Raw genomic sequence first — 25,664 nt, forward strand, 5'->3', positions numbered from 1 at the left:
AGAACTGAGCTTTGCTATTACACAATCCCTCATGTTTTCAATGTGTTCGTCTTGCTGATGTCTGATACAGTAGTGCACATTTTGTCTACTTCTTGATGATTTGTTTGAGAGGTTTCTTTTTACTAGTATCCTTATTTTTTTCATACTTGTTGCTTGGGAGATGAAAACATGTCATGCCAATCAACTGCCTTCGTTTCGATTAGGGAAGCAACATTTTAGGCGCTGCTCCATCAAGGCATAATTTTCACATGAACTAATAGCATTTGAACTGGTGGCTAGTTCATTCCGCGTCCACCAAGAAGGTGAACATGAAGATGCTAAACAAATTGACATCCCCTTGTCCATCATTAATCACAAGACAGAACTCTGAAGCCAGCCATATCTTCCAGATATTCTTGTCTGCAACAAGCTTTGCAGAATGAAGAAGGCGGTCCGAGAATTTGAAGATGCCACTCCTTGGCATGTTTAGGGATACATAATCTCCTTGGTTTGTTACAAAAAACAGGGGAGGAACCAAAAGGCAACAAAGCAGGTGTTTTTACCAAGAGATATATTAACTAAGCGGCGTTCTTGTTTCTGTTTAATTGGTTTCATGCTTTTGCTTTGCTTATTATACTCGATGCGTGCATGATGCGTTGCTTTTCCAAGTCCAGGTCCTCTATTTGACTTTTCCAAATCCAGGTCATCAAAGCATGACTTTTTTTGTTTTTCTCAAGAACCTGAAGTAGATGGCTGTTCTTATGCATCATTTGATTAAAATAGAGACCCCTCTTATCTTTTGTCTCCAAAGCTTTAAGAACCCTATGTTACCACCAGTCCACCAACCAACAGACTAACTTTTTCTTCAATTTCTGTGTGTCTGTCTAGTGTCTCTACCTAACTAATCTTTTCATGCTGGAAGAGGATGACTTCTTAGCAATCCCACTTTCCCACTTACTCGATATCTAGGGGGTAGAGGCCTTACACGTAATACCCAAATACTACTATCTATCACTCTGCTGGGATTACGGTTTTGTGTATTGTACATTTTCGAAACATACAAAATTTTGATGCAACATATTCCTTATCAGCCAAAAAGGCCCAAAACCAGCCTTTTGCTTGAAATAATAATTGGAAGGAGCCTAAAAAAAAAACTTCAAATTCACAACTGCACGACATTAGTAGCATCAAGCATCGACATCATCCAGTAATAATAAGTACTAGATAGCCATCTCTGCTGATTAACAGAATTTGAGACTCAGAATTTCTCAAATTTAGCAGTTGCAAGCATCAGTACCTGCTAATTACACTAATAAATAATAGTGGCTAGCATAATATCACCACAGTTGTTTTCCAACGTAACTAGTTAGTTTTACAAACTAGTAAATGTCTCCAAATAAAAGCTGCAAACACAGGTCGAAACAGGGATACCCCAATCTACAAATATCAAATGCACACCTTGCAAATAAAAGTACCCAAAAGAAGCACAGAATTCTGCTGCATCAACTCTTCTAACAGCTGTTTTCTCTCCTCTTCTTGATACTGCACCAAGTGAAACCCTGCAGAACATTGATGAAGCTTTGTTTAACGATTCAACAACTTGAAAAGTAAGTCAAATGTGAGACGGAAAATGGAAAGCAAGGCAAAAAGATCACACGATTGCGAATCAAATAATCACGTCCAGAGGTCAACAACAACTTCATCCTCCATGTCCAAATTAGGCTCCTTGGCATTCACAATCTTGGATACCATCAAATCATCGAATCCCATATCAATCCTCGAGTGTTGCTTCAACAGTTGTTGCTCCGACTCATCCTCGCTAACTGAATCATCTCCCATGAACTTCTTCCATAGATTCTGATCAGCACTTTTTTTCGATTCTGCCATTGAAGTGTTTGCCTCCTGATCATCTTGGTCCATGCCACAAGCTCCATCATCCATGGACTTTGTTGTGGTTTTTGAGCTTTGTGGTAGAATCACTCTTCTTCTCTTCATGGTCTGAAGGATTTCAAGTTCTGGTTCTTTCTCTACACGCTGAATTATCTTCTCAACTAAGGCGGGGCTGAATATTCTGGCGAAGACCTTGATCAATGCTTTTGACTTAGCCTCCATTCTTTTCACATTTTTCTTGAAGGTGGCTATGCTACTCTCAAGTTTCCCCATATGATATTTTGATCTTGTGATGTCTTCCTTCAGTGCATTCACGTGATCCTCAAAAATTTCCAGCTCTGCCTCCATTGAAGGCCTCGCAGCCGTTACGTGTTGTTTCCTCAGTCCTCGTCTTTTCCTGATTGTTGGATCTTCATCATTTCGCCTTCTAATGTTCATTAGCAGATGTTCCTGCCCTCTCTGAAACCATTTATTCTCGTATTCATATTGCCTCAGTCCAATCTTCTTGAATCCCTGTTAAGTTTAGAAAGCAAACAATCAGAAATTAGGGGGGAGGATCCCAATTGCTGTTGAATTCGAGTCTCAACGAGGAATTTATTTGACATTCAAACTACAAACACAAAGCATGAGCAAAAATAGCAAGCATAAGTACAAGAAAAAGGCATTTACCTAGGTTCATGAGTTGTGATAGACATAACAAATTCTTGCAGAGACTTTCTAATGATGATAAAAAAAAATTACCTAAAGAATACGATATCCATGCTATGAAAAGGCATTTACTCTAAAAGGTATGCAATAATCTAAAATGTATAAACTCACATAGTTGTTGAGTTGGTAGATGAAGCTTGAGAAATTGCTGTGCTTGAAATATTTTGGTAGAACCTCCGCAGCAAATTTGAGATGGTCCAGGACTATTAGGCTGGTACCTTCAGAATTCCAAGAAATCATGTTTTTTGTCTCTGTATCCTCCACCATTTGAAAGGTCTTCGTCAAGAAGGGGGGCGGAGTGAAACCACGCACTCCCTTCATGAATTCTATCTTCTCTGAGGCCTGCTTGGAGGGTAGCGAAGATGGCCTAACAATCCCACCATTTCCGGCTATTTCTCCACCACGTACTTCCATTGTATCTTGACGAGTTGTTTTGCATTCCATGAGGTAGTAGTCAAGACTGTTTTAAGTTTAAAGATGTTCAAATGGGCTAAACAAACTGCCCCTGCATGCAATGGCTGTTCTTAAGTAAAATTCCATCAAAAAGGTTAGTCCCCCTCTGGTGAAATCATGACTCTCAATTCACTCTCTTTCAATTACCCACCTTAGTAAGAATGAGTCTAATACTGTTCTATTACTGCCTTATTCACCAAGAATATATTCCTCTTGCAACTTATTTCCTAAACAAAGCACAATCTAATTTTTATCTCCATATTTGAGTGGCCTTGATTATTCACCTAAGAATCAAAGTGGGAGGAGGACAACATCATTTTTAAAGCATGTTTCTGGTGTCCTTGTACTTCAAAATGAGTTGTTAATAGAAGCTGCATTAGTGTACTCTACGCTTATATAGATCAGCAATCTACCTCGTCTACTTTTCTTTCCGTTCCAAGTATCATTCGAAAACAAGCGACTAGGATGTAGCTACGATTTGTGCCATAATCGGCCTTGTTCCTTAACGTGTCATGTAAATTAACTTTGATGCTGTTACAAGATTGAAGCATTTTGGAATCTATGGGGAAACAAATTGAAGAAAAGAAATGAGACATATGGTATGACTTTTGATCCATCTTGTCATTATTTAGTTTTAAGGATGAATTGGTTGTCTTTTTCATAATCCAAGGCACATCGATGTACAATTAAGACAAGGAGGAATGGTGATAAGTGAAACTCCTGTTATTTGTTTTGGCAAATGAGTACAACTTCTGTTAGTGTGACAGAAAAAACTGTGAAAAATTAACAACCATTTCTGTATAGGAAAAGAGATAAAATCATTTATCCGTTTACAGTGATTACCTCCATTCCTAATTGATAATGAGAGATAATCACAGTTAACTTAAGAATTTGGCCCATTTCCTAGAAAATCTTGTTTCAGAATGTTTACTGCAGTGGGGAACAAACCTTGCATTTGGAATATTTCCTGGTTTGTCAAATGGGAGCTTTTACAACAGCAATAAACCAACAAATAGAAACATGAGGATTTCTCAATTGAAAACAACTTAGTTCCTCCAAAGAAAACATGTGATGCTTGCAACTACAGTGCAATACCTCTTTCCGCATAGGATACAAGCTAAAGCTTAGTAGCTTTAACCCTTAAAGTAAAGTTCTGGTTTCATTTACGAGTGTTATTATGGTGAAAAATAAAACCCAGACCAGATTGTAAACAGACTAATGGAAGAAAATTTGTTCCAAATAAAAGACACTCTGAAACCATGTTTAGAGGTCATTGCTGAGTTCAAACCTTTGCAGTAGCAAGGCATCCAAACAAACTAGAAAGAAATGTAGTTCAATTGATCAAGACATCTTTTACCTTTAAAACACACTGAAGTAATACTGGTCTCAAGAAGTCTGACAAAGTCAGTAGTGAATGAGTTGAAATAGTCTGATGGACAAAAGAAAAAAAAAAGAAAAAGAAAGATAGAATAAAAGTTGGACATTATCTGATATCCATAGAGGGAATTGCTCTTGAACTGGTTTTGCAAGAGCTTTGGCAATCCAGTGAAACACCATGGTGAGGTACCTAACATAGAATAATTGATAAATATGATTAAGAGAAACTGATATCTCAATTGTGAAAAAGAAATTACAGGTCCAGGTAATACCAGTAAAATCAACTCTTGAACTCCTAACTCCTGGCTTTGTTACCTATCCCTTTAGCAAACTCATTCCAATTTGCCGGTCCTTCAATCAAATCCTCCAAAGGGATGACATCATTTTGCTGAAGCTTTGCTCTTTCTTCTTCAGGCACATTCTCACAGCTTATATCATCCATTAGCTGCTTCTCTAGCAATGAGTATACTGCAGTATAGAAATCAGAAAATCTTCCCATGGAAACAGTACAATCCTCCTCCTCCTGAACAGCAGTGCTCAAGTTAACATTTGAAAATGTCTTTCCCGTACCTGATTGTGCCCTAGGAGAGTTTTTCCAGCTCCCATGAGATGTTTCCCCTTCATTTAGGAGCTCTACTAAGCTCTCAATGCTTTGTCTTCCACCTGATCCCTGTTCATTTGCAGCATTATTGCTCTGCAGCTTTTTTTTTCTTATCAGAAGTTCATGGATCGTATACTTCAGCATATTTTGTAGCTTGGATGTAATACACTGGGCTTGTTTCTCAAGGATTTCCATTTCTTTCACTGAATTTTCTTCCATGTCTTTCAGCTTCATTATTTCCACCTTCAACGCATCATGTTCTTGCATTAGACTTTCAAATTTCTTTTGCTCTCCAGACAAACTCAATTGTCCTTCAGTTCCTAATGGCTTACATAGATGTGCATTTTGAGTTCCTTGAATTCTTCTCTTAATTTTCTTTAGCCAACTCTTCTTACCTTTTTGGAACCATGCATTCTGGAATTCCAATCTATCCCAATTGATCTTTCTGAACCCCTAAAATTGTTATAACAGCACCAATCAGTTATGTCTCAATCTTTTCTAATTTCAGTAGTTATTCATCCCATGTCACTAAAGGAAAAAATAGATGGACAAAGAAAGAACGATGATATCAGATCACACGATGATATAAGATATGCAGAATATGATACCTCACATACATCTATACTAATACTGGTGGGCAAGTTTATTTGGTATTCAAGTTTTCTTGCTTTGATTTACAACTTATGTACTATAGTGCACATAAGAAGAGTGAGAACTCTTAATATAACAGTAAAAAGTGCCACTTCAAAAAGGAACAATTCGCAAAAGTCACATACACTAGGCAAAACATTATTAAATAATTAAAGAAGTCTACATGAAGATGAGAAAACAGGAGACAATGCAAGTGGTATGATATTGAAGGATACTCACGTATGTGTTGAGTTGGCAAATGAAGCTCGCAAAGTTGTTATGCCTGAAGTATTTTCCAAGAACCTCAGCAGCAAACCTGTGAGGATCCCACACAATGAAGCTGGTGCCACTAGAACTCCAGGATATGATGGAATCTGTCTCAGGGTTCTTCACTATGTCATAAACCTTGAGCAAGAAAGGAGGTGGTGCTCTCACCTGTGAGGATGAAGAGGATGCAGCATTAGCATAACCTTCTTTCGCAAGGGGAGTTGCAGAAACTGCAGCAGCAGCTGTAACAATAGCATTGCTACTGCTTTCACTAACATCAGTTCCTATTGGTATTATTGGATTCAGTCTCTCTCCCTTATTCTCACCTTTTTTTAGCTCATATTTGGTAGAGTTTGCTTCCATAATTGGCAAGCAGATTTCTTTGATCTTTTGGGAAAAAAATTACAAATATCTTTTGATAATAAAAACTGTAGCAACTTGGCAACTTTGCATTTGCTAATGGTAGCCAACCCAATTCTCCAGGATGAACCTCTACAAGCTTCTGAAACAAAGCTTTTGTTTTGAATGCCAAACATGCACTAGTGACTATATCATTTTCTCATCCCTAATTCTATGTGAAATGTTTCGATGCATCAGAAGACTGTAACTCACCTCATATTCCTTGTACATCACACCATCTTCACTTGTTACTCTATCTTGGTAAAGAAGCAGTACCATCTGTCCTTCATATTCCGTTTTTGATCATGATATTCCAAATGTACATGGATAATCAGTCCGCTATTTGGTCCTAAAAGCTACACTTTGTTCAATGATTATATATTAAAGCTCTATTTCTTCTGTGATCTAAACCGCCAAAAAGTTCTAAAATAGGTACACAGAATTTTGCTTTTTTAAATTATTTATTTATGAAGTATTATTATTATATTCTTTTTCTTTTCGTGGGGATAGGGGGAGGGGTGGTAGGGGCAAGATAGAAGCCCCATTCTTGACATACGGGATAGATTGTATATTTATTTAGTGCTATTCCGTGTAACCCAAGAGGCCAATATAATTAACCGAATTGAATTGAACAAAAACTTTTTGTTTTCTGTTGGTGAACTTAATGCTTGATATCCACATTATCCCATTCTTTAACAATAGTTACTAATACCCTACGGGGGAAAATGTTTTTGGAGTAGAACGACATTCCCATCCAATCGTTGCAATTTCAACAAATTTATAGATAACGGATGTGTTGACTTTTAACAACCTCACCTTCACGAAGTTAGGGCTAACTTATGAGAGATGACTCATTCATTTTTGCCCCAATCCATAATCGCAGCCTTCTCTTATCTTTATTGTTTATGGTCATTTGAATTCTCCTGCATAGGCTGGTAATATTTTTTGAAATATTTTGCAAATTACCGTCAACTTGATTTTTTATGGGCTTCTTTTAAGAAATTTGTCTATAGCTTTTTATAAATAAAAATCATAATAGCTTAATTTTATATTACAAATAAAAAAATTAGCATCCACTTGAAAATTTCTTGTTTTTGAAAAATTTGAAGTTTCAAAGAATTGGTTTGAAGAATTGATTTTTCCACTCCACTTAAGAACGACATTCCTTATTTTTGAAAATTTAGAAAGAATTTATTCTTGAAATAAATTTCATCAATAACTTGAAATAAATTCAGAATTCTTGTGATGGTAACAATTATGAATTTTCAATTGTTTAAGGGTCAATGTATATAGAAATGAGGATTTATTAAAATTTAATGGGGTTCAAATGAGTTGTAACTTTAAAATTTTCTAAATTTCCTAAACCTCAAAGTTAAGTACGGTGAATTGACCCATTCATGCAGCGGCTCTGGCACTCTACCAGTGTAATAGACAACATGTTTCCCTAGTGGGCCCTCGATTATTCTCCACTTTGAGAGACGTATGTTTAGTGTGTTCATTTTGCGGAGGTGATGAACATCTTGCGGAGCCGTAAAGCCGAAGCCAGAAACAACACTAGAGGATACAACCAGATTTCCTCCATTAAACCAGCTCACTTCTTGTCCTACATACTACTAACATTTAACCATGGACTGATCCATGTCGTGGATCCGAGGTAGAAGTTGAGCCTCGTCTCTAACTTTTGGTTTGAGATCTGACTGGCCCTTTGCTAATGGGATTTGGTGCCACCAAATCTCTCGTGAAGACCGAAATTGCGATTTCTTTCTTATTTCAGCCTCTCGCCTGCATGCAACACTTTACTTACTACTACATACGAATAAACTCAATAAAAATAAATAAAATTACTATTAAAGCGACAATATAGCTACCTTAATTTAGAACCCTAAATTGTTTCTTGAGTAAGTATATTGATATAGACGATGGATTATTGAATCCATGATTCTTCATTCTTTATCGGGTCATCACCCAGTGAATGAATGAATACTTGATAACTAGCAAATCCATGTAGTAATCATCTAAGGGAGTTGAAGAGGGGAAAATGAAAAGGACAAGCATCAAATCCTGCAACAGTGAATTGATAAATGTTGATCTCAGGTCACAAACTTACAAGCCGCACAGTTACAATATCTTCAAATAAAATATTTTGCTTTACAAATTTTAATCATTTTTTTTTATCCTTTCAATCAATTTTTTTATGTCGCATACATCACATCACAAAAAGTGATACAACAATTATCTCAAATGAATCATCCAAATAAACTCATACCCAAACAAATCCAAACCACATTGGTTTTTTCCCAAGTTGCTTTACACTTGGAAGGATCCAGAATTCCCAAAAGAATTTCCAAGCATACATAATAAACGTAAAAAAAAAAAATATCGTAAGTCTATATAACATCTATCACGTGCGCTAAGCGTGCCTAACAATCACAAACGCTTGCAAGGGGTATAGATAATGGAGCCTAGCCATGAGATGCGGATAACGTGGCTCAATTTGATGTTCGGAGCATGGCATTTGAATGATCAAAACCCCACTTCATCAGATAAGAAAGAGGACCTGCATTGTGATTGTGGCACTCTGTTTTTTTTTTCTTTTTTTTTTGTAATTTGATTGTAAGTGAAATAAAAAAATCTCAAAAATATATAAAGGTGGAAAGAAAATGTGTATTTATGATGCAACAAAAAATAACATTTAAAAATAATTGTTTCATCCAAACACACCCATTATATCAAGTTACTTTACATCTATCTATAATAAAAATAATAAAATGTGTTTTGATTACAAGATTTTCAAAAAAAAAATTTTAATTTTGTTTTGCTTACTTCATACGCACAATTTTCCATCATCTTTGTATTTCACATATATCACATCACAAAAATTGTTACAATAATTATTTCAAATAACCTCCCATCCAAACAAACTAATTTGTTGAGGAGTTGCGGATGAAGATGGGATAATGAGCAAATCTAAAATATTCGGATGACAATAATATCATTAAAATCAACCAAAACAATAATGTGAATCTATTACATTTCATTTTCCAAAAACTACCGCTATTGAGGAAATGGATTTAAAAGATTATTATCACAGAGAAAAAAAGTCAATTGTCAGAACTGGAATATTGGCAGAGTTCAATGAGAAGATTGCATAAGTAAAATTTCGTCTTAATATGGTTTTAAATTACCATCCAATCAAGATTTTAAAGTTCCAAGTTCTATTTTAATCTCCATCCCTTATCTCTGCAAGCTCACCCTTTCTCAGTTTCTGCTCCCGTGACATTTGCGGCCCCAATTCATCGAGTCATGAGGCCTTGTGTTACTTATCATGTAGTCAACCTTTGACCAGGTTTTACTAATTAGTTATGGGCTTTGATTTGTATGTATTTGGGCCCCACATATGAGGTGGACCAATGTAAGCCCAACATGTCTAAAGCAATCATTTAGATTTGCACGAATGGTTCCCTATCGCATGGAAAACTGATCCGGTTTTCGATTAGTCAATCTATTTTGGATTGCTCTTTTTTCTTTTTTTTTTTAAAGACCTTCCAAAGAGGTTGTTAAAACTATTCATTTGCCTTCATTTGTGCCCAAAAAGCCCCAAACAAGAAACTAGAAAATTAAAGGATTAAAGGAATCACTGTGATAGAAAATTAGAAATCAAAGAATTAAAGGAAAAAGTGTGAAATAGCTATTATTCAAAATTCAATTGTTATCAAATTTTTTGAACTTCAGTTTTTTCTTCTAAACTTCTTTATAATATGACCAAGAATAAGAGAAAACTCGTATCATATCCTACTTCTATTTATTTGTGCTTTTCCTTATTGTGTTTTAAGTTCTGATTATTACAACAAAAAAAAAAAGTCACTAACCTTATTACTCCCAAAATTTGCACGACAATGGCACAATCATCAAGCGGACTTTAATTTTTTGATCAAAAACATTTTCTACACAAAATGAAAAATGATGAGTACACTAATTGGACAAAGAGATCGACGCTATTGGACTATCAAATTGGTCCAACAAAATTTTTGTCTTCTTTTGCTAAGAAATTATTTTTTTGTTTTTCTTATAAAAAAAAAAGGTTGTTTAATTTATACCCTCATCGGCCCTACACGCGAAGAAAAAGCAAATCATTCTTTTAGACCTCTTAGTTGGCCTTTGCATCAGTTTCACTCGTAACATTATTCAAACGGTCATTTAAACAGACCTATAATAGAAATTAGGAGAATAGTCTCATTTTGCATAAAGTTAAAATTATTGGTATCACTTTAAAAAATTATGTACTTTTGCAAAAATTATAGAGGAGATGAAGTGCCATTAACAATAAGCGGTGTCTCCATTGATTATGCCATTGTCTAGTAGAAGGTTAGCTGTTAAATATGGCCAGAAGTTGGGAATTGTTTTTTGTTACCATTAAGCCTATATTAGACCACCAATTACTTGTTTAGGTGGATAATTTATGTCCAAATTTGTAGCACAATCTGAAATGCAATTGATTACTTAAATACTAGAAACTAGAACGGATGCTCAAAACTTACTATTTTAAGAAACCAAGGAAACTCATCTGCCTAGAGGCAAGTGTCTTGCTTCAACGAAAAAATAATTGCACTAAAATTTGATTAAGTAATAAAATAAAATAAAAAATCAAGTTTGAGTTCCCTCTGCCCCCTGGTGTTTTGTTGACATCCATGGTACAATACTTCAACCCTTCTTGCTACACAAATGACAATGAATAGTTATCTTTTTTTTTTTTTTCTGTGAAAGTCTAATCAAAGGCTTCTAATGTTGTTTGAGTTGGAGGGTTATCGTCTTTTGGTTCACAATAAACGAAGCCACTTTATTTTCACCAAAGTTTGTGAATTATGAGTTTATATATATCATGATTATGTGTTGATAAAACTGTCGAATATTTGAGTGTAATTGTATTAATCTATATTGTCCACTCTATATTTCCAATTATGAATTATCTATTCCATTCTCAAAACACCATAATTTCAAGTTTCAACCTATTTTGTTGATTTTGGGATTAACTCAAACGAAAACTAGATAATCTGAGTACGTGCGCAGTTCGGGTAATGGCCACATTGGTTGAGTTTCTCCAAAGTTGGACTGACTTCATTCGATGGGTGACCATTTGCCAAATCTGCCAGATTTATTTTAGGCACTTAATGGATTTAGGGTAAGCAACCTATAGGCTAAATGGTCATTAAACTATACTTCACTTTCGACTGATGAAAATTTCGCTGTTTAAATTCTCCATTTAACTGTTGAAGTTGGTTCTAAAAATGGTTTCATATAGGCTTTCTGTAAACCTTATTCGTACGCTCCAACGTCCCTAGTTAAGTTAGACTGAAGTACTTAGAGACCTCACCTTTTGCTTTCTTGCATAATAAAAATTTTTCTTATGAATAAACTTGGGTGGATAAATACTAAATAGTATTAATTGCAAATGTCCTTCTAAAAGTTCTATTTTAACAAGACCCTTTTTTCTTCATGCATTAATACAGCATTCCAGCTAGTATGTAAGAAGCTGTTTTGTTTTAAAGGGAATCGGTGCAACTTATTGATGGCAATTGGTGCCATGTTGGATCTAAGGTAGAAAATATGCCTTATAGAGTTCTCCTTCCTCAAAATTTATTCACTTTTTGAGTCAGAAGAAAACCTCACCAAGGTCTGGAAAGCACTGTTCGATGTGTATGAGGAATATGTTGTTGCAACTGGCAGTTCAAGTGAAAATGTAATTGTGTCCTATGGCAGTGCATCTGATGGCCGGGATTCAAAGTAGCAAAAGTCTTTGGATTGGAACGATTCTACTGAATATATTGTAGCAGTATAGACCTCAGCCTCCCCACAAATCCGAATTGTTAGATTATCTAGATAAGCCTCATCATCTAATTGGCTCAGATCCAAGTTCATTTGACTCCTTATAGTAGTGGAAAGTCAATAGTATTACATACCCGACTTTATCTAAGATGGCCTGCGATATCTTGGTTATTCTGATAACTACAGTAGCATTGAGATCATGTTTAGTGCCTGAACTAGAGTAATTGATTCATATAAAGCTGCATTGGCTCATCAATCTTTCATATACCTCCGTTTGCACAGATTGCACCAAAGTTTATGTGCTGGAATTTACGTTATTTTGAAGGTATCAGCATGTCTTGTTTACTGATTTCATGCACATTATAGAGGAGTTCTGCTTCTGCGTTGAGTAAATATGTTTCATGCGCATAATTTGATTTACACAGACTTCTGGTTTTTGAAAAGATGCAGTATGGTACTTGATTCTCCCAATTTGGAACCTGGATGATACATCATTTGAAATATTTGGAAATTCATAGGCGGATTTATTGCTAAATGAAATGGTTCCGAAAATTGAGTAATTCTGGTTCTAGAGGACTGAGTCTGAGTCATGTCAAGTGCTCAACTTGAGTCGATCTCGAGTAAGCAAAAGTACTGTCAATCTTGAGCTCGAGCAAAAAGATTGCTGCTCACCCAAAATCAAGTTCAAGTAGTAGTTTTTTGGGTCGAGTCAAGCCTATAGAGCTACTAGAACTATAAATGCAAGAGAGGATAACTATTATGGGCAAGATTAAATAAGAAAAATATATAAATGCAAGAGAGGATAATAATTGTTAATATGTGTATATATATGATAGATTAGGTGAATACTAAGTGCATTAACGAGTGAATACTAAGTATGTGTATAAATACTAAAAGCACATGTTAGAAAAAATTCTTTTAATTTTGTGGTAGGTGTTTTGCATGCTACACTGTCAGGAACTCAGAAATTAAGCCATTGTCGTTTTAGTCACATTGTTTAGCGTTTGGTATACACAGGGCACAGACACTGGAAACGGTGTCGTTCCACTAAGCGACAATTAGTAGTAAATAAAGGCGGTTAAGACATAATTGCATAAATACCCCCCTAATGATTGTAACAGAATTAGTTAGGATATTATTTGTCTGAATTTATCAAATTCCCATACTTTCCTCTTTTCTGTTATTTCTCTCTCTTCCCTTCTACCTTTCTTTCTTTCTATTGCTCTCTTTCTGTTAACTTTCCAGTGACTGTTGTAGCCCATTGTGGCGGTGCTAGCTCGGAGCCTGACAGTTGGTATCAGAGCAGCCGATCCTTGGCTGCTGAGGAGGAAGGTCTGCCATGGCGAAAGGCACGAGATACTGATCCTTGGAAGATCAACTGAAGAAGCAGGAGAGTAAGCTCCAAGAATTGGCCGAATCCATGACCGCTCTGCATACTTCCGGGCAGAATGAGTTACGGCAGAGACTCCAGGAAGAAGTGAAGAAGAGCAACTCACGATTGGAGACAGTGGTGGGCAATCTGGACCAGAGATTCTGCAAGTTGGAGCAAAAGTTCAGCGCACTAATGCAGGTGATGTTGAAGGACAAGGGAGTCCAGGAGAACGAAGGGGGATCTTCTGAACCTCTTCTGCCCACTCCACCCTCGTATTTCCGACTGGCAACTCAAGCTGAAATAGCAGGCCACCAGCAAGAGTCCAGAGGTAGGATGTCCACTCCCAATTTGCCTAGGTTAGAGTTGCCAATGTTCTCGGCAAGGAACCCCAGGGAATGGCTTAGGAAATGTCATAAATACTTTTTGAACTACCAGATACCTGCTAGCCAGAAAGTAGATTTAGTGGAAATGTTCTTAGAAGGCAAAGCCGACAACTGGTTCCAAGGGGTAAAATTAGCTAAACCTGGACTGAATTGGGAAGAGTTTAGCGAGTTGTTATGTGAGCGATTCTCTGGAAAGGGATCACTCGACATAGTAGAAGAATTTAACAAGCTGCAACAAGTGGGGACAGTGGAGGAATATGAGGAAAAATTCGAGAAATTAAAAACTTTGATGTTGACCAAGAACCCCAAACTAGATGAGTCCTATTTTGTTTTTAGCTTTATCAGTGGGTTGAAAGAGGAGATCAAGCCCATGGTAAAGATGTTCAGACCACAGACATTGACCAAAGCATTTGAAGTAGCAGAGTTGCAAGAGTATGCACTGGAGGTGCAATGTAAGCAGACTAAAAATTCTGGCAAAGTTGCACTGGAGCCTAAGTTTGGGATATACAAGGGTCAAATTGGTGGACAGAACCTACCTAGTACTTACAAGCTTCCTGCAATAACTTCTAATACTAGGAAGACTGAAGTCGCACACAAGGAGGTGGGAAGACTTTCAGCAGAAGAGCTGCAGTACAGGCGTAAAAATAACCTGTGCTACAGGTGTGGGGAGAAGTTTGGGATGGGGCATCAGTGTAGGGCAAAAGGTCTGAACTGCCTTAGTGTTGAAGAAGAAGAGGAGACTGATTTTGAGGATGCAGTGGGGGAACAGGATGAGCTTACTGGTAGAGTTGGGGAGATGGCTGAGGTATCATTGAATGCCTTGTTTGGTGCCATTCAGAGGAAGTCCATTATGCTGATTGGCAGTATAGAAGGCCTACCAGTCAAAATACTAGTGGACACTGGGAGTTCTGACAGTTTCATCAACCACAGACTTGTTACCTTATTGCATCTACCTTATCAATCTGTAAATTCCTTCACTGTGACTTTGGCAAATGGAACAGATATCACCAGTGGGGCAGCATGTCCTAAGGTAGCTTGGAGGATACAAGACTACCAGTTTCAGTTTGATATGAAGATAATGGAACTAGGTAGTTGGGATATCATCCTGGGGGTTGATTGGATGTGTCAGTTCAGTCCAATCACCTTTGACTTCCACACCCTCAGCATCGCACTCAGTGATAGAGGGCAATTACTTCATCTCCAGGGGTTCATCAATCAACCTACAATGGAGCTTATGAGGGGAAGGGATCTCAGATCCTTCATCCAGGAGAAAAAAAGGAGCTGTGCACACCTGCAAGCGAACTCCACCAAGGACCTTCAGAAAGACATTTCAGAGCTGGTGGAACAGGTTCTGCAGCAGTTTTCACAGATATTTGCTACTCCAACAGGACTACCTCCAGAGAGAGAGCTGGATCACCAAATCACTCTCAAACCAGGGGCAGAGCCATTTAAACTCAAGCCTTACAGGTACCCCCACTCCCATAAAGCAGAAATTGAAAAGCAGGTTGCAGAAATGCTTACGAATGGGATTGTTAAGCACAGTACCAGTCCTTTTGCCTCCCCTGTCTTGTTGGTTAAAAAAAAAAATACTTGGAGACTATGTATAGATTACAGGAGGCTGAATGAAGTGACTGTCAAGGATAGATTTCCCATTCCCAATATTGATGAATTGCTAGATGAGTTACATGGTACCAAGTATATGTCTAAGTTGGACCTCAGGGCTGGGTACCATTAGTTGAAGGTCAAGGTAGCAGACACTCACAAGACTGCTTTCCAAACACACCATGGGCACTTTGAATTTCTAGTAGTGTCTTTTGGCCTAACAAATGCTCCAGCCACATTTCAGGCTTTGATGAATAGGATTTTTCAGCCATTCCTGAGGAAGTTTGTGTTAGTGTTTTTTGATGATATCTTGGTCTACAGTCCCACTCTAGAGTCATATGCACAACACCTGAAAGTTGTACTCCAGGTCTTAGCTGATAATCAGTTATATTGCAAGAAGTCAAAATGTTCTTTTGCTCAGACATCTATGGAATACTTGGGGCATGTGATTTCTGACGTTGGGGTCAGTATGGACCCAGATAAGGTGGGATGTATCCTGTCTTGGCCAACCCCCAGCTCAGTTAAGGAATTAAGGGGTTTCTTGGGGCTGACTGGGTATTACAGAAGATTTATAAGGGGGTATGGTGTGATTTGCAAGCCTTTAACTCAGCTACTGAAGAAGGAGAGTTTTGGGTGGAACCATCATGCTCAGATGGCTTTTGAAGACCTCAAGAGAGCCATGACCACAGCTCCAGTACTGAGTATGCCAGACTTTGAAATCCTTTTTGTCATAGAGACTGATGCTCGTGGACTAGGGATTGGAGCAGTGTCGATGCAACATGGACATCCTATAGCATTCCTCGGCAAAGCTCTATCTAGCCAGAACTTGGGGTTGTTTGTTTATGAGAAGGAGCTATTTGCTTTGGTGCTAGCTGTGACCAAGTGGAAACACTACTTGGTGGGCCATCATTTTGTCATCAAAACTGATCACCAAGCTCTCAAACATCTGCTGGAGCAAAAGCTCACTCACCCACTGCAACATAAGTGGCTCACAAAATTACTGGGGTTGGACTACGAAATCCAGTACAAAAAGGGAGCTGACAATGGGGTGGCAGATGCTTTATCAAGGAGGAGGTTTGAAGACCCCCTTGAGGACATGGCAGTGAGTCATACCATGTATGCAATTTCCTCAGTGCAACCAGCATGGATGCAGGAGTTGGTTGCAAGCTATGAGGGGGATAATGAAGCTCAGCAGAAAATAGCTCAGCTCCTGTTAGACCCCAATGCAGTCTCAGACTATCACTTGGATAGGGGAATGCTCAAGTTTAAAGATAAACTATATGTGGGATCTGCTAATAGTATTCGTGGCAAGGTGATCAAGGCCTTGCATGACTCAGCAGTGGGAGGGCATTCTGGCCAAAGGGGATGTTTACACAGGATACAAACTCTATTTTATTGGCCTGGACTCAAGTAGGATGTTGTCATCTTTGTCAGATCTTGTGATGTGTGCCAGAGGAGCAAGCATGAGAACGTTCCCTATCCTGGACTTCTGCAACCTATTCCAGTCCCACAACAGGCATGGTCCCACGTGTCCATGGATTTCATTGAGCAGCTGCCCCTATCCCATGGTTTTGACACTATTTTGGTAGTGGTGGATCGACTGACAAAATTCAGTCACTTCATACGTCTCACACATCCTTTCATTGCACAGCAAATAGCTCAGGTCTTCCTTGACCAGATTTATAGGCTCCATGGATTACCAGAATCTGTAATTTCAGATAGAGATAGGACTTTTGTTAGCAGATTTTGGCAGGAGTTGTTCCATCTGTTGGGAGTTGGCCTGCATTACAGCTCATCCTACCATCCCCAGTCTGATAGCCAAAGTGAGCGAGTGAACCAATGCTTAGAAAACTATCTTAGGTGCATGTGCAGTGAACACCCCTCTCAGTAGAGTAATTGGCTACCTACAGCTGAGCTTTGGTACAATACCAACTTCCACACCAGTTTACAAATTACTCCATTTGAGGCATTGTATGGATACAAGCCCAACCACATTCCATTGGGACCCTTCCATGACAGTATTATACCAGCTGCAGCTAATCTGGTGCAGGATAGGCTCAAGGTCATATCACTCATCAAGAAGAACTTGGCAAAGGCACAGAGTCGCATGAAACACTTTACCGACAGACACAGGTCTGAACGTGCACTCCAAGTGAGGGATTGGGTGTTTCTTAAATTACAACCTTATAGACAACAAACAGTGGCTATTCGAAGGAGCCTAAAACTCACAGCAAAATACTATTGACCTTTCCAGATCATTGCTAAGGTGGGGGCGGTGGCCTATAAGTTGCAGTTACCTGATGGAGCTAGGATTCACCCAGTGTTCCATGTTTCTTTGTTAAAGAAAAGGATTGGAGATGCTCAGGGTATTGACCCTATGTTCCCTGCATGGGACTCCTCTGACCAATACTTACTTCAACCTGAGAAGATATTGAAAAGAAGAGCTACCAAGCGTAACTCTCAAGTAGTCATCCAGTACTTAGTGAAGTGGGATCAGCTACCGGAATCAGAATCCTCTTGGGAAGATAAAGACTTCATCGACAAACAGTTTCCAGAATTCCAAGCTTGAGGACAAGCTTTGCTTAAGGGGGAGGAATTGTCAGGAACTCAGAAATTAAGCCATTGTCGTTTTATTCACATTGTTTAGCGTTTGGTATACACAGGGCACAGACACTGGAAATGGTGTCGTTCCACTAAGCGACAATTAGTAGTAAATAAAGGCGGTTAAGACATAATTGCATAAATACCCCCCTAATGATTGTAACAGAATTAGTTAGGATATTATTTGTCTGAATTCATCAAATTCCCATACTTTCCTTTTTTCTGTTATTTCTCTCTCTTCCCTTCTACCTTTCTTTCTTTCTATTGCTCTCTTTCTGTTAACTTTTCGGTGACTGTTGTAGCCCATTGTGGCGGTGCTAGCTCGGAGCCTGACATGCACACGCTGGAACAATCGTTGTCTATAATCCAAATATTTCTCAAATGCATTAATTAACGCACTGGTCATAACAAAAGTCTTTGTTTTGGACGTTAATTACAATTGTTGTAGTATAACAAAAGTCGTTGTAGCATAGTGGTGAGTATTCTTGCCTGTCATGCAGGCGACCCGGGTTTGATCCCCGGCAACGGCGCCAAAAAAATTTATTTTTTTTTGAGTCGAATCTGTGCAATAATGAATATCTATTAGAAAAAAATATAAATTTTGTACATAGGGTGAGCAGAGTCGAATCCATAGGATTGGAAAAAATTCGTTTCTTTTAGAGTTCAGAGCCTTGGGAGATTTTTATATGATTCAGGATAATTAAACAACTCAGATAAATTAAATAAAATAAAAAATAAATGACAATTTAACAAAATTAAATCAATAATGAATAATATCTAGCCAAGAAATAATTTCGGAGACGATTCACCCAATTAATCATCGATGCAATGATAATTTCATTTATTCGCTGATAAACAAGTTATAACTGCCAAACACGCGATAATAATCAACTTCTTCTTACTGTATTGGTGATCAATGTATGACCATTAATCACTTTCCTAATCAAGAAATAACCTTAAGCACAAACATAAAATTCAATTTTCCAATTACCTTAAGAATTAAAGAAGTCATGTTCTAACCAAATAACATGCTATGCGGGTTATTTTAAGTTAGCTCATATGTTCTCCTGACACAAACCCAATCATATCAGTCACCACTAATTTAAAGTAATTAAATAATTATGGATTTAACTGATCTAACTGATTTTAGGTTATTAGATTAAATTAAATATTAGGTGCCCTTAATATTCAAATAAAATAATAACCATAAGAAATTAAATCAGAGAACATAAATTGCAGATTTATTATAAAATAAAAAGCCTACAAAACCTAAGAAATAATTCCAAGGCCAAAAAGGCACCGAAAACTAAAAACACAAAAGAGTTTAAATAGCATAAAATATTTAACGGTCCAAAGGCCCATTAACTTGCTCTTTTGGTTTGATGCTTAATTAAATTCCTCCCAAATTAGGGTGTAGGTTTCCTAAAACTCTTTTGGACTGGTGCACATGGCTCTTGGACTGATGCTCTTAGTACATTTAAACTCATTTTACCCCTACTATATTCATAACCACCATGAGAAGAGACTTCTGTGTAAAATTTTCGATATGGGATATAAAGACAAACTCATTAAATCTCTACCTTGACGTGTATCCAATATCGACAAATAACAGACAAATAACAAACAAACTCCACCTTCTCCAGAAAAAATTTAACGGATTCCAACGAACCACGATAGTCCAAACAAATCCCAACAAGCCACCAACAAACCAAGATGAAAAAGGGTCAACAGGTCCCAATGAGTCAAAACTCATAAAAAATTCAATATATCCCAACGGGTTAAAATAGTGAATATAGTAATCTTGCTCCACCTTCTTCACAAAACTCTCAATGAATTCCAACGGGCCAAAATAACTCTTCTTTAAACCATAACTAAACTCCAACGAAAATTTTTCTTCACTCTAAGTAGCGCTAAATCAATATCCCGGAATTGATAGTGATCTATTATTATCATCAAGAACCCAAAATCTGAAACTCTGATACCAATTTGTTAGATTTGGTATCAGAAAATTGATCAACAAGAACAATAGACTTCTTGGCAACCTAATAAAGACAATAACAAATCAAATAAAATAAACACAAAGATACAAAATTTTACGTAATTAGGCCTAATTGATCTACATCCATAGGCGAAAGGGGTCGCAGATTTACTATAATAGAAAAACAGTACAAAACCTAGAAAATAATTCCAATGCCCAAAAGGTACCTAAAATTGAAAACATAAAAGAGTCTAAATAGCATAAAATAACACTTGCATATTAAATAGCATAAAATACTTAACGATCCAAAAGCCTACTAACTTGCTTTTTTGATTTGATGTTTAACCAAAACTCCTCTCAAAATAGAATATGGGCCCCTTCAAACTTTCTTGAATTGGTACATACAACACTTGGATTAGTGCCCTTAGCATATTTAATCTCATTTAAATCCAAATAGACTTTTTTATAAAATTCTCGATATGGGATACAAAGACAAACTCAACAATCTATTCCATTCTTAAAATAGCATACTTCTAACTAATTTACTTATTTTTCAGGTTGTCTCAGTAGATAATTAAGTGGTCTAATATGTGCGCAATTCGTGTAATGGTTATATTTTTGGTTGAGTTGCCCACAAGTTAGTGTCGATGTGACAAGGCTTCCTCTTTCATTGACGGCAACTTGCCAAATCTAAATTGTTTGAACACACACTTTTCAAGAATAACCCAAATTAATTACATAGAGTAATTTAATAAAAATGAAAAAAAATGGTGTTTTGAGATTCACTTGCCAATGAATTCTAAAATGGTTGAATTGTCATCAAATATATATGGAATTGTTAAAAAAGAAGTTTTAGCACCTCGAAGATGCTGGGGCAAAGTAGTAGTGGGGGAAGTTCAGAGTGAATACAGGATATTTTAAATTCTTGAACCAGGGCAGTCTTCCTCATTATTCAGATGCTCATTCAAAGGCAATACAAAAGGAGATGGATATCTCAGGCTTAGCACATCATCATATTGCAAGTCACTTGCAGGTACTAATCTTGATCAGCCAATGAAAATGCTCACATTTCTTATTGTTTCATTCATTACTTTTCTTTAATTTTAAAATTCTTTTGGTTTTTTGAATTCCTGAGTTAATTTCCTATATTTTTGTTCGGCTTGAATTCACAAGTTGATTAACTAATGTTGCTGCAAATGCTAGAAAAAGAAGATTTTCTGTTTATTTTGGTTTATCTTTAGATTTTTTTTTGATATTATCATTGATTTTTGTTTATTTGTTAGGAGTTCCCATGTTTAACTTGCTGAATGCCACCAATAATAATACTAATAATAATAATAATAAGAAACCTTTTATGGCTCAACTTTGATAAGATTTGTTACTTGAGAAATATTTGAATTGTAGCAAATTAAATGTAGTCGCCAGCCGAGCTATTACTATCATAGGACATTAAGTAAATTTTATATGCCAACAATGTTTGGATAATACACTGTTGTTCATATCCTGAATTAGCCTCAAATTATCATTTGTGTGAAGTTCAGATTAATTATTTGGTGGCTTTCCATTTCCAATATTCCTGTCTCCGAAATTTTTCTTTCCTTTTGATAAATTCTCCTACATTTTTCTCTTCTTTTATTTTGTCTTGCTATTTTAGCTTTAGATATTTTAACTCCAATTGGGACTCACAACAGGAAAGATGCAACTGAATTTTGAAGACAAATTTTGTTCATTATCATCCCAAGCTTAAACATGAAGATGGGTGACAAAGTGCAAGTTAAAATAGCAAATTTTTCAATTTGTTCAAAGAGATAACATTGGCATATTCTAACCGCACTAGGGCTATTTATCAGCAGCTTGAGTGTCATTAATTGGTTAGTTGATTTAAAAGATCATGAGTGATTGGTGATTGGTGTTCAGTCCAAGTCACAAAGTAATTTTGAACAATTTCATTTCTCTTGTTCTATGTTGGTTATTGGACTAGTCTTCTTTCCATTCTATTAAAGAGAACTTCTGTGCATTACATTTCAATAAAATTAATTTAAAAATTACTTTCAAAAATCGACACCGTTCATGATATATTTCATTACTGGTGTTAGTTATACAAAAAAATTCATATGAAATTGACCAAGTTTTACCGTCTAAGTTTTTGAATTCATTTTCAACATTTTACGATTGATGCTTGCTAAATTAAGTGCTTAATCACTTACTCTACGTATTCAATCCTTCCTGTTGCATTTGCAGCTGCAGAAGAGAATCGTCAAAATGAAAAATTGAGGGATAAAAAAGAATGATCTCCTAGCAAATTTAGTCATCACAACCGAGAGAGAATCGAGTGTTATTCAGTCTAATTTCCCTTAAAAAGTATGAGATCTTCAATGTCCATGCACCATATCAACCATATACAGATCATATCACCATCATCAGCACATATTTTGCCCGTGGCATCATTGGAGTCATTTGTTTGTACCATGATCGTGCATTCACAACATGACCAATATGATCGATCAGACTCTTCTTCTTTTATCCATGATTATGTTATCATCCATTGCATAGGAGAATGTGCTAAATCGAATTATAAAATTTTGAAAATTTGGCAAGATGTTACCAGGTTATTCTTGCTCTTATGGATATGTGTCATAAATTAGGTCTGATTGTCATAAACGAACTCTTGTGAATAACCGTATCTAAAAAAAAAAAAATTTCTTGTGAATATATGTCATAAACGTCATATTGTAGGCCAATATCTTAAGGAAAATTCTTATTTGGATCAAGACCATAAGAAACTAAACCTCGAGACTGAAGGAAAGTGTTAGACCGATTGCCTAATTTGTCCACTAGAGAGTCCCAAGAGAAAAGGCGAAGGGGGTGCAAAAGTAGATTTAACAGAAGTAGAATATGGGTTTAAAAGAGAGAGATCAAATAGTATTGAATTTTTCTGGTTCAATTGTAAGAACATAAAGATAATCTAATTTAATTGAAACAGTCCTTCGAAGTGAACGGGAAGGATCTATGGTAGGATATTGGGTTGACAAAGTAGTATGGAGCCTTTCATGGCTCATAGATATACATGCTCCAGTAGTATCAAACCTAGTCTTCAAGTGCATAGCTCAACTAGTTTACTTGTACACCTTGTACATATATTGATAAATTGCCACAGAAGCATAAAATTGAGATAATCCCACCTGAAATTTCCACAAATTATGATGATGCAGTAGCTGAAATAGTCAAAACTAGAGTTGCAAACGAATCAAACCGATCGCGAGCTGTTCGAGTCTAAACTCGACTCGAGTTCAGTCAACATCGATTTCGAACTGACGAAGTCGAATTCGAGATCAAAAATATTAAATTCATTAGCTCGTGAGTCTGCTCGAACTCGATTATATATATATATTTTTTTTTTATTTTAATAGTAAAATTACATATATATTCCTAATATTTTATTATTTGTTAAGAAAAATTATTATTTTATTTATTTTTTAATAATAAAATAATTTTTTTAAACTCGAACTCAAGTTTGACATATTGAGTTCGAGCTCAAGTTCGAACTTTGTAAAATTATGTTGAGTTTCAACTCGATTAGATCGAAATTCAACTCGATTCGTTTCTACCTCTAATGAAGACTGTCATTCAATAACAATCTAAGCTTCAGACCAACAGTTTAGAAATAGAATTCCTCAAAAAAAGAGTGAGAGGGAAGTAAGACAGAGAGAATATAAAAACTCACTGTTCACAGCATTTGCTGATCATACCACTAGTTACTGTTTATGTGCGTCTTCAAACTTTGGGTAACCAAAAAAAATGAAGAAAGGAAAAACGCAATTAAGCAATGTATAAGAATGAGAAAAACGAAGAGAATGTAGGAATAAACAAAGAAGGCTCAGAGCCAACATAAAGTTACCATAAATCCAAAAGAAAGGCAGGAAGGCGGAAACAAAATTCAGCCTAGCTTTATTTGATGTTGAAGGCATTCGGGCTGGAACCACAAAACCTAAATATCATAGAAGAAGTTGCCAAGTACCTTCAGCAGGCAACAACTTGTTGGCCTTTAGGAGAACTTGAACAATATGCTACTACTTCAAGGCTTCCCCTAGCAGCTCAACACTACGCTTCATATGGAGTCTATTCCTTTCTGCACTGGGTTCATACATCGTTGTATTGATACTCTCAGACTGTGATGGACCTCTTATCTGCACACCCAAATTTTGAAGCTACCATTGTAGCTGATACTAGTGCCCAACAAGGGACAGTGACTTTTATTAACAATTAACATGTTTTCCCGTTTCAGCTCCAACTCCTTCAAGCCCTACATGAAAAACTAACCCAAGCTAGGGCTAGAACTAAAAGTACTACTCATAAGTTGATTCTGATATGACTCAAAGTAATCATGATGAAATGTTTTAAGATTAGATCTGGTTGACTTCAATGACAATTGAACTATTTTTTTTCCTTATTTTCTTTTGATTCTTTTTGGGGTTAGTTTTGAAGTTCATGCATGCTGCTCTAAGCTTCATACTTCCATATGCTAGCAAACAAAGTGCAAGCTATGGTTTATTTTAGGACAACTTGTTAATTGAATACACACTCACTTGTTGAAGAGATTTTATTGAAGTTATATAACTGCAGGAAGTTTTACCCACTGAGAGATATGGTTGTAGCCATTCAACCTATTTGCTCTATGATTCTATGAAATACAGATTCAAAATTTGTAGGTCCTATGACCTGATAGTATACGCCTACAATGGATGTTACGAAATTAACAAGGTACCAAACACGATTGGTGCACGTGATATATAACTTGATAACAAGACATGAATTGTAAACTTTAGCTGATCATTTATCATTAAAAAAAAAAAAGAATTCAAAAAGGAAATTTTCTGAAATTAAATCATCTTCTAAGATAATCATAAAAGTTCTGCGGAGTTCCAATAATAAGTGAATTTTTATAGTGACACCACTTTTCTTCCTATTTCTTTAATTTTATGATGGTATTGGTTATCATGATGATTATAGTTAATTTATTGATTGAAATCTTTGGAATTCCAGGGAAATGGATTTTGTTGTGGATTATATGAAGAAAAGGGAAGATGATGACTGTGACAGCTTGATGGCATTTCTTTCAACAAGAGACCTATATAAGAGTCTCATCATCTGATAAGCATGGAAACATTGCTTATTTTATAGATGGCATGAACCACCATTTGCCATAAGCCTACACCCAACAAACATATTAACCATATCCTTGCAATTATTTTTACCTTCCTTCCTTTCTTTCTTTTTTTCTCCTGATATCACTCATCGATAACTTTACTAGCTTTGAGAAACTGTGGAGGGAGCCTATTGGGAAAGCAGAGACAAGCTGTGCAGGAAGTTGTGGATAAATTTTTAGCAGTGGTGATTGGAGGAGGAGAAGAAGAAGAAGAAAATTGTAATCGGGTATTTGTTTTTGTGAAAAAATTTCCACTTTTTTTTAATTAAATTTACCAGAATAACCGCTGATTTATGCGTTTGGCAGTTTAATTAATGCATGGTCCTGTGTTTGCATGTGTATATATGCACAGATACACATAAATAATGAAAGAATATGCACTGCTGTTGCACGTA

The 25,664-nt window shown here is 36.5% G+C and overlaps 1 protein-coding gene across 1 annotated transcript; it reads right to left on the reverse strand.

Annotated features, from left to right (window-relative positions):
• Positions 1-4,702: 4,702 nt before the first annotated feature.
• On the reverse strand, positions 4,703-6,268 carry LOC113696534 (heat stress transcription factor A-2d-like). The gene is made up of 2 exons (XM_027215938.1): positions 5,942-6,268; positions 4,703-5,461 (listed from the first exon to the last, which is right to left on the reverse strand). Exons 1-2 carry the CDS (start codon positions 6,266-6,268, stop codon positions 4,703-4,705), a joined length of 1,086 nt encoding a protein of 361 aa, XP_027071739.1.
• Positions 6,269-25,664: the final 19,396 nt, after the last annotated feature.

Source organism: Coffea arabica, chromosome 6e (genome assembly GCF_036785885.1).
Source record: "Coffea arabica cultivar ET-39 chromosome 6e, Coffea Arabica ET-39 HiFi, whole genome shotgun sequence".
NCBI classification, from domain to species: Eukaryota; Viridiplantae; Streptophyta; class Magnoliopsida; order Gentianales; family Rubiaceae; genus Coffea; species Coffea arabica.

Coding starts and splice junctions, on each gene's coding strand:
- LOC113696534 (XM_027215938.1), bottom strand. CDS start 6,268: ATGGAAGCAAACTCTACCAAATATGAGCTAAAAAAAGGTGAGAATAAG. Junction 5,462..5,941: donor CTCACAGGTTTGCTGCTGAG/GTTCTTGGAAAA, acceptor TAACAATTTTAG/GGGTTCAGAAAGATCAATTG.